At 42.8% G+C, this 13,317-nt stretch overlaps 1 protein-coding gene and 1 long non-coding RNA gene across 6 annotated transcripts in view; one reads left to right on the top strand and one right to left on the bottom strand.

Moving 5' to 3' along the window:
• The window catches only part of LOC128774256 (uncharacterized), a 113,128-nt gene that overhangs the window by 535 nt on the left and 99,276 nt on the right, over positions 1 to 13,317 (bottom strand). The window lies entirely within an intron of this gene.
• The window catches only part of DBF4B (DBF4 zinc finger B), a 58,588-nt gene that overhangs the window by 14,024 nt on the left and 31,247 nt on the right, over positions 1 to 13,317 (top strand). For 3 of the 5 annotated variants that reach the window (XM_053892948.1, XM_053892947.1, XM_019434775.2), the window contains exon 2: positions 3,699 to 3,781. In XM_053892948.1, coding sequence (XP_053748923.1) covers positions 3,699 to 3,781 — 83 coding nt within the window. Of the gene's footprint in view, positions 1 to 3,698; positions 3,782 to 8,845; positions 9,121 to 9,204; positions 9,294 to 9,628; positions 9,695 to 13,317 lie in introns of those variants that run through there. The other 2 variants (XM_019434776.2, XM_019434777.2) reach the window with 2 other exon arrangements.

The raw sequence follows: 13,317 nt of genomic DNA, 5'->3' as shown, positions 1-13,317 counted from the left end.
ATACCCCTCCAGATATGAAGCTTCCACTTCCCCTTCCCCAGGTAACTCACCTGACTTACTACATAACCAAAGTGTGTGACAAGAGAGGCCCCAGGGAGGGCACCGGTGTCAATCGATTTACGACAGATTAGCAAAGCTTACTTATGTTTATTCTTTTAGCTAAAAAATAAATTTAGGGGCACCTGGGTGGCTCATTCGGTTAAGCGTCTGACTTCGGCTCAGGTCATGATCTCGCTGTTTGTGGGGTCGAGCCCTGCATCGGGCTCTGTGCTGAACGCTCGGAGCCTGGAGCCTGCTATGGATTCTGTGTCTTTGTCTCTGCTTCTCCCCACTCATGCGCGCTCTCTCTCTATCTCTCTCTCTCTTAAAAACAAACATTACAAAAACTTTTTAAATAAATTTAATTCTAATGTTTCCTTCTAGCAGCTCTGTGATTATCTTGTGCTGGGGGGTACACATCTCTCTCTGGAGACTAGGATATACCTAGAAACAATTGCTGGTTCGAACGGCACATACCATACTGGGTGTCTTGAAATTGCTCTCCTAAGGTTTTGTTCCAGGTTATATTCCCACTCTTTTCCTCACTTTTTTTAAAAAAGAATTTAGTATAGTGTTTGACACAGTAGGTTTTAAAAAAAAATTTTTTTTTTAATGTGTATTTATTTATTTTTGAGAGGGACAGAGAAAGTGCAGGGGATGGGGCAGAAAGAGAGACAGAATCCCAAGCAGGCTCTGAGCTGTCAGCACAGAGCCCGACGCGGGGCTTGAACTCCCAAACCACAAGATCACCACCTGAGCCAAAATCAAGAGCCAGATGCTTAATCAACTGAGTGCCCATGCCCCCCTCCTCCTCATATTTTTGTTAAAACTTGGTTTTGTCATAATTTTTCCAGTCAAAAGGGTGTGAAATGGCATCTGTTTAATTTGCATTTTCCTAATTACTAGTGAGTTTGAGCATTTTTTATATGTTTATTATCCATTAAATTTTCCTCATTTTTGAATTGCCTATTTATATCTCTTGTAGACTTTTCTGTTGGATTGTCTTTTCCATACTGATTTGTAAGAGTCTATTTTTCTTTTTTTTTCTATTTCATCATTTTCTATTCTTTATTCTTTCTGACCACCTGCAAATTTTGAGTGTGCTCGTTCTTCATGTTCTGACTTCTCAAGGTGAACAGTTAGCTGATTCATTTTCATTCTGTCTTATTTTCTAACAGCATATCCATTTACGGTCATACATTTCCCTCTAGTTACTTTAGCTGAATTTTACAACTTCTTAAACAGCTTTTGATATGTAGTGTTTTTGTTTTTGTTTGTTCCTTTGGTTTTTGTTTTGTTTTTAGGTAAGCTCTACACCCAACATGGGGCTGAGATCAGGAGCCTCACACTCTACTGACTGAAACAAGTTTTCCTGATACATAGTTTTTCACTGTTGGCAGTTCTCAATATATTGCATTTCCTCATTGTTTTAGTCTCCTATCATGAATTATTTGGAAGTATGGTTTTAATTTCCAGGGGTATGCATTTGGTTTTACTCCCTTAAAATTTTTTTCTTTATTGATTTTTTTTTACTGTTTATTTTTGAGAGACAGAGAGACAGAGCATGAGTGGGGGAGGGGTAGAGAGAAAAGGGGACAGAGGATCTGAAGGGGGCTCTGTGAGGGCAGCCAGAGTGGGGCTCAAACTCAGGAACCATGAGACCATGACCTGAGCTGAAGTTGACTGCTTACCTGTCTCAGCCACCCAGGTGCCCCTTTTTATTGATTTCTAACTTAATTATAATATGATCATAGGAGATGTTCTATATGATGTTGATTTTTTTGGTATTCGTTGATACATTAGTGGCATAATGTAAGTCTATTCTTATACTCCTCCGTGTGTACTTGAAAATCATATTTATTTTCTAACATTTGTATATTAAAGTTTGTCATATCATTTAATCTTTTATATGTTACAAATTTTATTTTATTTTTGTTTCATCTGTCTTTTCGGGGTAAAAATCTGTTAAAATGCCCTACGATATATGTAGATTTCAGTCTTCCCTTGTATTTCTGCCTTAAGTATTTTGAGGCTCTGTTTGTTAGATTCATGTGAATGCTAGGTTTTACCTAGTTCCTAGTGAATTGTTTATCATCAAGCAATGATACCTATATTCCTAATAATTCTTTTATCTCTTAAGATCTGTTTTGTGTGCCTGGGTGGCTCAGTCAGTTAAGCGTCCAACTTCGGCTCAGGTCATGATCTTGGAATTTGTCGATTGGAGCCCCACATGGGGCTCTGTGCTAACAGCTCAGAGCCTGGAACCTGCTTTAGATTCTGTGTCTCCTTGTCTCTCTAACCCTACCCCGTACCTCTCTCTCTCTCTCTCTCTCTCTGTCTCTCACAAAAATAAACATTAAATATGTGTGTGTGTGTGTGTTAACAGATTTTAATATTGCTGTGTCAGTTTTCTTTCTTCATGTTGCCGGACATTGAGAGGCAGCACAGAGCCGTGTTAAGAGCATGGCCTCTGGGGCGCCTGGGTGGCTCAGTTGGTTAAGCGTCCGACTTCAGCTCAGGTCACGATCTCACCCTCCATGAGTTCAAGCCGAGAGTCGGGCTCTGGGCTGATGGCTCAGAGCCTGGAGCCTGCTTCCGATTCTGTGTCTCCCTCTCTCTCTGACCCTCCCCTGTTCATGCTCTGTCTCTCTCTGTCTCAAAAATAAATAAACGTTAAAAAAAAATTAAAAAAAAAAAAAAAAGAGCATGGCCTCTCTAGTCAAACTGCCTGGGTTCAAATCCCAGCCCTAACACTTTCTGGCTGTGTGACCTCAAGCAAGTTATAACTTCAGTGTTCCCATGTACAAAACGGGCATTGTTAACTACTCACCTCACCTTAATTTAGGAGGATTAAAGTAATTACTATTTTTAAGGCACTTTGGGGGCCCCTGGGTTGAGGGTCAGACTCTTGGCTTCCGCTTAGTTCACGATCTCACAGTTCACAGGAGTGGCCCCATCACACAGTCAGGCTCTGTGCAGACAGTATGAGCCTGCTTGAGATTCTGTCTCTCCCCTTCTCTCTCTGCCTCTCCCCTGCCCGTGCTTGTGCACTCTCTCTCTCTCAAAATAAATAAATAAATTTTAAAGCACTTGAATATCATGGTAGAAGAGCTACCTATGTATTTATAAAATAGAGTAATTAAATATATCTGCATTCCTTTTCTGTGTCATCATTTTATAGGCATTCCTCTGATAAACACCATATATAACTGGTAGATACTGCAGTGCTGCAGTAGATATTACGTAAGTCCTAGTACATATGTGTGAGTATGTGTGTCTGTAGAGTAGCTCCTAAAAATGAGATTGCCAGGTGGAAAGATGTACATCTGTAATTGTGCTAGGGAGGGCCAAATTGCCTTACATGGGAGGCTGGTACAGCCCCAATGCAAGGAAGCTTGGCACTATCTAGCAAAATTGATCTTTGCCAGTCTGTTAAATGAAAAATGGCATTTCAGTGTAGATTTCATTTGCATTTCCCTTATTTGAAGTGAGATTGAGCATATTGGAATGCTCTTTGTATTTATTTTCCTATGAATGTTCCCTTCCCCATTTTCAATTGGGTGGTTGTTCTTTTCTAGATCTATTTATGCAAGTGTTTTAGATATTGGGAGGTCCTTGTTCTATGATGAGCTGAATTTTTTTTTTTTTTTCACTTTAAGCACTTTCCTTCAGGAATCGAAAAATGCTGAGAAAGAAGATTTTGAAGTACTATCTCAAAATATTTTCTGCCAGATAGTAAAAGGTACCTTTTTCTGGTCACTGACTTTGCATTAAATGCATGTTTAATATTCAAAACCTCACTCTGGGGGTGGCTGGGTGGCTCAGTGGGACTCTTGATTTGGGCTCAGGTCATGATCCCACAATTTGGGAGATCGAGCCCCATGTCAGGCTCTGTGCTGACAGCATGGAGCCTGCTTGGGATTTTCTATCTCCCTCTCTCTGTCCCTGCTCTGCTCACGTGTGTACACTTTCTGTCTCTCTCTGTCTCAAAATAATAAACTTAAAAAAAATTAAAACCTCATTTTCTGTTAGATAATGTTATCTTCCTTTTAGAAATGAAAAAGCTAAAGATCAGAGAGATTCAGTCATTCAATTCGTGCAACAAATATTTAGTAAGCACCCACCAGGTTCTTCATTTTGGGCAAAGAGCAGTGAGGGAAACAGGAAAGGCCCTTCACTTTATTGTCTTGCATTCTGGCTGGGGAAATATAGACAACAAACCGGTAAACAGATAAGATACTTTCTGAGAGTGTTAAGTGCTGTGAACAAAATAAGCCAAAGTGGCACACCCGGCAAGGAATGGGGGAGCTACTGTTAGGTTGGATGGTCTCCGCAGTCCCATATGAAAAAGTGAGATTCAATCTGATGCCTAGAAGGAAAAAGAAGAAATGGGAAATGGAGCTGTTAGTGCAAAGGCCCTAAGGCAGCAACAAGTTTGGCTCATTCAAGACACTGGGAAGTTTGGGGGGGCCTGGGTGGCTCAGTGGGTTAAGCAGCTGACCTTGGCTCAGGTCACGATCTCCCGATTCACAGGTTCGAGCCCTGCGTCGGGCTCTGTGCTGACAGCTCGGAGCCTGGAGCCTGCTGGGAATTCTGTGTCTCCCTCTCTCTCTGCCCCTCCCCTGCTCACGCTTAGTCTCTCTCTGTCTCTCACAAAAATAAACATTAAGAAAAAATTTTTTTAAAAGACACAGGTAAGTTTGGTCAGGGGAGCAAAGAGGGAAAGCCGCTGGGTGGGTTTGAAAGGGAGGGTAGTTTGGTGTTATTTGTCAGTCAGGATAAGCTAGGTTCGCAATTCTGAAATTGGTTCGCTTTGGTTTCAGCCCCCTATTTTCTTTTTTAAAAATTGAGGATTCCAAATAGCTTTTTTTATGCATTTATCAGTTGTCTGTTGCTGTGTCACCCCAAAATATGACTTAAAACAACACAGGCACTGATTTTCTCTGGGTTGTCTGTGGGCCTGGAACCTGGGAGCAGCTTGGTTGGGCTTTTCTGACTTGGGATCTCTTGTGGGGTTGCAGTCATCGAAAGCTTAGCTAAGGCTGAAGAATCCATCTTGCGAGATGGCTCCATCACAGTAGGGGGTGCTGCTGTTCGCAGGAAGCCTCCATTCCTCTGTCTCCACAAGAGCCTCTCCACAGCATACTTGAGTGTTCTCAGGCCATGATTGCTGGCTTCCCTCACAGCAGGTGATCTAAGAAACAGCAATGTGGATGTTGAAATACTTTTTATGATCCCGTCTCAGAAGTTGCACATCATTATTTCCTCTAATGGTAACTCACCCTGTTTGATGTGGTCACGACTACCAGGAATTGAATATCCTTACAGGCCATCTGGGGAGACTGGCCACCACAATGTTGTAGAGGCCGTTTTTAGGCAACAGGCTTGAACGATGGAAACCTGAGTAAGGTAGAAGAGCCCAGGGTGACCCCAGCGCTCTGGCTGAATACAGAGAGGCCCAGCAGGCTACCCACCTCAAAATATCCATAGGCCCTAACTAACCAATGGGCTATTTACAAGCAGGCACAGTTACCAAAAAAGGGAAAATTCCACAGGTCTTCATACCTCTTCACCTTCTCTCTTTAAAAACCGCCTCCAGCCACTGCCTCGTTACCAACAGCCTCTCCTCTGCTGTCTTGCCCACCGCTCCCTTGTAGTGTATTTAATAAATTGTCTCCTTTGTTCTGCCTAGGGTGAATCCTTCCACTGCCTGTGCCCCCGGCCCTCACCCTATCAGAATGCCCCACATTTGGGGGCCCCTATCCAATTGAGAGAGACACCACAAATGGGGGTATTTTTCAATTTAAATTTATAAATTGGGGTGGTTCAGTCAGCTAAGTGTCCCACTTCAACTCAGTTCATGATCTCGTAGTTTGTCAGTTGCGAGCCCCGTGTCCTGTCAGCCTCTCCACTATCAGCTCAGAGCCCGCTTTGGATCCCTGTCTCCCTCACTCTTTGCCCTTCCCAGCCTGTGCTCTCTCACTGTCTCTCTGTCTCTGTCTCTGTCTCTGTCTCTCTCTCTCAAAAATAAATAAACATTAAAAATTTTAATTTATACATAGAAAGATTTTATATATTTGAATATATACTTAGAAAATAAAATCTGTGATATTTACCACATTAGAAATTAAAGCTTAAAAATGTTGTTGATTGGGGCACCTGGGTGGCTCAGCGGGTTCAACTTCAGCTCGTGATCTCACGGTTCCCCAGTTCAAGCTCCGCGTTGGGCTCTGTGCTAACAGCTCAGGGCCTGGATTCTGTTTCAGATTGTGTGGATCTGACCTTATCTCTGACCCTCCCCCACTCACGCTCTAGTTCTCTCTCAAAAAAAATTTAAAAAATTAAAATTAAAAAAATAAAAATACTGTTCATTTAGGGGCATCTGGGTGGCTCAGTCAGTTAAGTGTCCAACTCTAGATTTCAGCTCAGGTCATGATCTCATGGTTTGGGAGTTCGAGCTCTGCGTTGGGCTTATGCTGGCAGTGTGGAGCCTGCTTGGAATTCATTCTCTCTCTCTCTGTCTCTCCCTCCCTCCCTCCCTGTCTCCTCCTCTCCACTCCTCACGTTCTCTCTCTTTCTCTCAGTAAGGAAAAACTTTAAAAATATATTGTTCATTTAAGAATAAGTCCATTATGTGTTAACTTAAATAATGCACTTTTAATGAAAAAATATTTTCCAAAACAAAAATAATTAGAAGAATGGCATTGTTTCTAATATTTTAAACAGAAGAGTGTTAGATTCTTACTTTTGCTTCTGCATACTCCACTAAACATTCATGAGAGAATGAAAATGAAAAATGGAAAATAATGTTTCTGTGTTATTACCAAAATAGTTTTGACTTCATGGAACCTTCTGAAAGGACTGTGCTACACTTTGGGAACCTTGGACTTGATTATGATATAGTAACAAATGATACCAAAATCTCAGTAGCTTAAAATAATAAAGGTTTATTTCTTGCTTATGCTACAAATCTATTTGGGGTTGCCCCTGGTTCTGTTCCCTGTCATCTTTACTCAAGAACTCAAGCTGACAGGTCAGCTTCTAGCTAGGACATTGCCTGACATTGTGATGGGATAAAAGAACTTGGTAAATGATCCTGTCTCTTAAAACTTGTGCTTGAGGGGCGCCTGGGTGGCTCAGTCGGTTAAGCGGCCGACTTCGGCTCAGGTCATGATCTCACGGTCCGTGAGTTCAAGCCCCGCGTCGGGCTCTGTGCTGACAGCTCAGAGCCTGGAGCCCGTTTCAGATTCTGTGTCTCCCTCTCTCTGACCCTCCCCTGTTCATGCTCTGTCTCTCCCTGTCTCAAAAATAAATAAAAACATTAAAAAAAAAATTGTAAAACTTGTGCTTGAAAGTGATGTCATTTTTTTTCTTTTTTCATCAGCCAAAGCGAGTCACATGTCCAAGCTTTATAGTTCATCAGAGCTGTTATGTATAGTCTAGTGTAGGGAGGGGCCCCACTGGAAGGGATAAAAGTGTGTATATATATGTATATATATATGTATATATACGTGTGTGTGTGTGTGTGTGTGTATACACACACACACACACACACACACACACACATATGTATAAATAATATAGTGCTTAGAGAATGGATAATTTGGGGTGGATGTTGGAAGGTACTCGAGTAAAAGTAGTGTTGGGGTGCCTGGCTGGCTTAGGCAGTAGAGCATGCAACTCTTGATCCAGAATCATGAGTTTGAGCCCCACATTGGGGATAGAGTTTACTTAAAAAAAAAAAAAAGAAGAAGAAGAAGAAGAAGAAGAAGTAGAAGTTGTGTTAAAAATTGACACAGTGCTTCGGGCAAGAAGGTATGGTGGCTTGAACTAAAATGGTAGAGGTGGTCTGGTGCAAGATGTACTTTGGAGTTGGTAGAATTTGTTTCTAGAGTGGGAGTGGGGATAAGCTGAAGTAGGATAAAACCTCCAGGTTTTTGTCTTGAACAACTGAGTGGATTATGTGACATTTACTGAGATGGAGAAGAGTACCTGGGGTTTTTTGAAGGGTGGGACAGTGAAAGAAATGTTCTGTTTTGAATGTGTTGAGCCGGAGGTGTCCATGAGACATACAAGCAGAAATGTCCAGTATCCACTTGAATATAGAAGTCTGGAGATCAAGGGAGAGATCCGAACCAGATGTAGAAGTTCTGCAGGCATTAGCACAGAACTGATTGTAAAGCCACGGAGTTGAATGAGGTCTCCTGGGAAGAAAGTGCTAATATGGAAGAGAATAGGACTAAGGGCTAAAGCCTTGGCATGCTGCAACATTATAGGTGGAACAATGGCTTCAGGTTCAGCAAAGGAGATTGTGGAGCCATTAAGGGAAGGTGCAGGCTGGTAGAAATAGGAGCAAAATGAAGAAACTGGCTCAGGAAGGAGGGAATAGTCTCCTTTAATGTTCTAGAAGTTGGATCAGTTGAGTACAGCAAAGTGACCATAGGATTTGGGAACGTGGAAGTTACAGTTGACCTAGACAAGTACAGGTTTAGTGGAGAGGTGAGGATCACACTAATCACATGAGTTGAACAAATGAGGAGACACCTCTTTTGAGAATTTTTTTTGTTGAGTGGGTAAGTGGAGAAAAGGGAGGGAAAGAAAGATGTGAAGATGAAATGATGTGTATGTGAAATTTTTTTGTACATGCTCCGTGAAAGGCCTGTTTTGTTATTATCGAACTCCTAGGAATTTCAAACCAGCTCAGTGTGAAGAATCATGAAAACTAGGCTACCACTAGTCCTCAACTTCCTGTCTGTTAAGGCGCAGAGTATCTCCACCCAATGAAAAGCCAAGAAATGAAGGGAAGGGACGGATGGAGAACGCCGGCCGGAATAGGAAGGGAGAAGGGAGGTTTTGCTGAGGTTAACGTTGACCTCGCAGGGCCACCGTAGGGCAGACCCTCGCAGCTATTACGCTGTATTAGGGGCGGGGCCGACAGGAAATTTAAACCCGAGCCGCGGCCCAGGGCGCCTGGAGACTGGTCGTGTACTTGCGCAGAGGCCACGGCCACTCGGTCGTTTGAAAAAGCTCATGGAGCCCGCGAATACACTACGGAGACCTTGAGGAGGGAGCCAGGAAAGGGTACGGATGCCGGGAAGGGGAAGATGGGGTAAGAAGGAAGGTGGAAGGAAGGGGTTAAACGAGTGTAGAGAGGATAAGAGATCGGGAAGGTGCACAGGAATTGGGGAGCTGATAGGGGCAGAAGCTGAGGAGCGTAGAGGGGCCGAGAAGAAGGGCTTACTGGCGTTGAGGAGGTAGAGGTCTAAAGGTGGCAAGGGACTGAGGGGACAAGAGCCTGGAGGGAAGCACGGGGATTGAAATACAAAAGGGGTGGCCAAGAGGCCATGGGAGTGAAGGCGCAGAGTTCTAGAGGGGGCGGCGGGATTGAAGGACAAGAGGCACGGGAGGTGAGATGAGATATGGATTGTGATGGAGTTCAGTCTTCCTTTCCCCACCCCACCCCCCTCCCCGGGAGCCGCGCTGGGGGGTTTGCAGGAATTGGGAGGCCGGGGGTGGGGGTTGGGGGAGAGGGTAGTAGAAGGTCGAAGGCTAATGAAGGTGGTTCTGATGCTGTTTTGTCCTTTCTCAGGTGACGGCAAATTCTCAGAGCTGCAGAGTTCTATGGCTGAGAGTAGGCTCCAGGCTCCTATCGTAGGTAGGTAACAGGTCAGAACTAGGGATGCGAGGTCGAAGTTGGTACTCCTGCACCAAGTCTTTTGGGATGAAAATCATGGTCGAGAATTGTTAGCGCTATTGAGGTTTCCTAATTACTTAGTGGCTTTGAGTGTGTGTATTTGGAGGGATGGCATGAATCACTTAGGAATTCATGGTAAAGGTCAAATAAGAGCTTTCAGTCTGATATTACTAACAAGATTAGCAGATGGAGAGTCAGGATAGAGTACCTTATTAAGCTCATATTCATGGTTATTTTTACCATAAACCCACCGAAATAGACAAGTATTGCAGCCATACTCACTTCCGTCACTTCCCTCCCCTCCCCTAGTTTCTTCTAGTTTTAGTTCTGGATTGTTAGAGATACAAGCTTTGGTTGCCTTTGAAACAGAAATACACTTTACTAAGTTATTTACTCTTTGTTTGCTGGAGGACTTTCTCCAAGAGTGTTTTCAAAAGGGGGCTTTATGTGATAAACTTTCTGAAGCTTGTATGCCTGAGAATATCTTGATTTCTTCTTTGTGTTAAATTCTTGAGTCAAAGTTTTTTTCCTTCAGTATTTTCTTCCTGCAAAAAGTAGATGTTGTTGGGGTGCCCAGGTGGCTCAGCAGGTTAAGCACCCTACTTCAGCTCATGTCATGATCTCACCGTTTGTGAGTTACGGCCCCACATGGGGCTCTCTGCTGCCAGCGCACAGCCTCTTTCAGATCTTTTCTCCCTCTCTCTCTCTCTTTGCCCCACTTGCACGCATTCTCTCTCTCTCTCAAAAAAAAAAAAAAAAAGGTGTTGTTGATAATTGATGTAGGTCTGATTCTTGTTTCTTTGTAAGTGATCTGCTTTTTTCTTTTTTTTTTTTAATGTTTATTTTTTATTTTTGAGAGAGAGAATCCCAAGCAGGCTCTGCATTGTCAGCACAGAGCCCAACGTGGGACTTGAACTCATGAACCCGAGATCATGACCTAAGCCAAAATCAAGAGTCAGATGCTTAACCACCTGAGCCACCCAGGTGCCCCCTTGGCCTACTTTTTTTCATTAGAAGATTTTAGATGATTATCTTCATAATTGTTCTTAAAATTCACTGTAATATGACTATGAAATTTGAAGGGTTTTAAAAAATTTTTATTATAGTTTTATGGTTTCATAATTTTAAGAGGCTAGGTCTATGTCTATGTCTCTGCCTCTCACACACCCGCCCCCGCCTCCTGTTTCCTACTCTCTAGAGTGCCATTGTTTACAGCTCTTACAGCTATTTCTTCTAATATTTACCTACTTATTTCTAAATAGCATGCCCATACTGCCTTTGTTTTCTTTTTTAATATTTAAAAATTTTTTTTTCTTAATCTTTATTTATTTTTGAGAGAGAGACAGAGCGTGAGCAGGGGAGAAACAGAGAGAGAGGGAGACACGGAATCCAAAGCAGGCTCCAGGCTCCAGGCTCCAAGCTGTCAGCGCAGAGCCTGATGCGGGGCTCGAACCCACGAACTGTAAGAGCATGACCTGAGCCGAAGTCAGACGCTTAACCGACTGAGCCATCCACGCGCCCTTTAAGATTTTATTTTTAAGTAATCTCTACACACAACATGGGGCTTGAACTCACAACCCCAAAATCAAGAGTTGAATGCTCTTCCAACCCAACCAGCCAGGTGCCCCTGCTTTTGTTGTTTTTAACTTAAATTATATCTGTTGACTTCCTAGTATGGAAAATAAAGATTTTTTTTCTGTCTCCCCACTTAGCACACACAAACACACACATTTTCCTCCTTTCCTCCTCTTAGTGCATATGTAGTCATCTTTGGTCATTTACTTATTTGCAGTATCGTGATTATGGTTATTCACAGATGACCCATGTAGTAAACTAGGAAATATGCTTCATTTTCTGTTTTTTTTTTTTTTTAATGTATGTTTATTTTTGAGAGAGAGACAGAGAGAGAGAGGAGAGAGACACAGAATCCAGAGCAGGCTGGTTCCAGGCTCTGAGCAGTCAGCACAGAGCCTGACGTGGGGCCTCGAACCCACGAATCGTGAGATTATGACCTGAGCCGAAGTTGGACGCTTGACTGAGCCCCAATATGCTTCATTTTCTTTTTTTTTTTTTTTTTAATTTTTTTAACGTTTATTTATTTTTGAGACAGAGAGAGACAGAGCATGAATGGGGGAGGGGCAGAGAGAGAGGGAGACAGAATCGGAAGCAGGCTCCAGGCTCTGAGCCATCAGCCCAGGGCCCGACGCGGGGCTCGAACTCACGGACCGCGAGATCGTGACCTGAGCTGAAGTCGGACGCTTAACCGACTGAGCCACCCAGGCACCCCAATATGCTTCATTTTCTATGTATGATCCCTAATTCATGTTCAGACTCTTACCAGAAGTATAAGCCTTCCCTCAGTATTTTCACGCTCATCTGAGAATCCATCAGTTTCTTCTTTGTCTGGAGAACATACCTTCTGAAACCATTTATCTTAGTACTCTAGTCTGGTCCAGCTGAGCGCTAGGCTTGTTGCACTGATTTCATTCTAGAAACTCCCTTCATTGTTCTGGGGATTTCCCTTTGTTTTTCCTTTGTAGGATCCCCTCTATCATAAATTCCTATGTTTTTCTCTCTACATTTACTTCCTCATCTTGATAGAGTACCCCTTCTAGTATAGCTTCCTGAGAAAGGGTACTAGACAAATTTTTCAAGACCTGCAAGTCTTACAGTTCTTTATGTTAATTTATATTTGAATGATAGTTCAGCTGGTTAAATAGTTCTAGGCTGCAAATAATTTTTTCCCCAGAATTTTGAAGACATATTCCACTTTTTTCTTTTAAGTGTACAATCTTTTTGTTTTGTTTAATTTTTTATTTTGGAGGGGGAGGGACAGAGGAAGAGGGAGAGAGAGAATCTTTTTTTTTTTTTTTTTTAACGTTTTTTATTTATTTTTGAGAGAGAGAGACAGAGTGTGAGCAGGGGATGGGCAGAGAGAAGGAGACACAGAATCGGGAGGAGCTCCAGGCTCTGAGCTGTCAGCACAGAGCCCAAGTGGGGTTTGAACTCACAAACTGTGAGATCATGACCTGAGCCGAAGTCGGACGTGGACGTTTAACTGACTGAGCCACCTAGGCGCCCCGTGGAGGGAATCTTAAGCAGGCTCCACACCCAGCTTGGAGCCCAACTCGAGGCTCAGTCTCATGACCATGAGATCATGACCTCATCCAAAATCAGAGTCAGACGCTTCACTGACTGAGCCACCCAGGTGCCCTGTTGTAATTTTTAATTCCAGTATAATTTACATGCAGTATTCTGTTGTTTCATATGTACAATATAGTGATTCAGCCACGTTCCACTTGTAGTTTGTAGTGTGGGGCGAAGTCTGATTCTGTGAATATTTCTACCTTCCTCCTGACACAACAAAGGCCTAGACAGGTCTGTCTCTGAACCATCCCTGTCCCCGTCTATAGCATTATTGCCATCTAGCAGCAATATGATTATTGTGTGTCTTTTTTACTTCCAAATTAGTCATTATTATCATTATTGTTTTATACAGTGATTGTTTAGAGTTATACATATTTTTGGCAAATTTTTGGCATTTCAGTCCTTCCTTGTGGGTCTAGCTTCCTTCATCCCAAAGT

The sequence above is a fragment of the Panthera pardus genome, unplaced genomic scaffold (genome assembly GCF_024362965.1).
Source record: "Panthera pardus isolate Hobbes unplaced genomic scaffold, ASM2436296v1 HiC_scaffold_3, whole genome shotgun sequence".
In the NCBI taxonomy this organism is placed as follows: domain Eukaryota; kingdom Metazoa; phylum Chordata; class Mammalia; order Carnivora; family Felidae; genus Panthera; species Panthera pardus.
The sequence above is the reverse complement of the archived record's forward strand: the minus strand, read 5'-3'. Positions and strand labels throughout refer to the sequence as shown.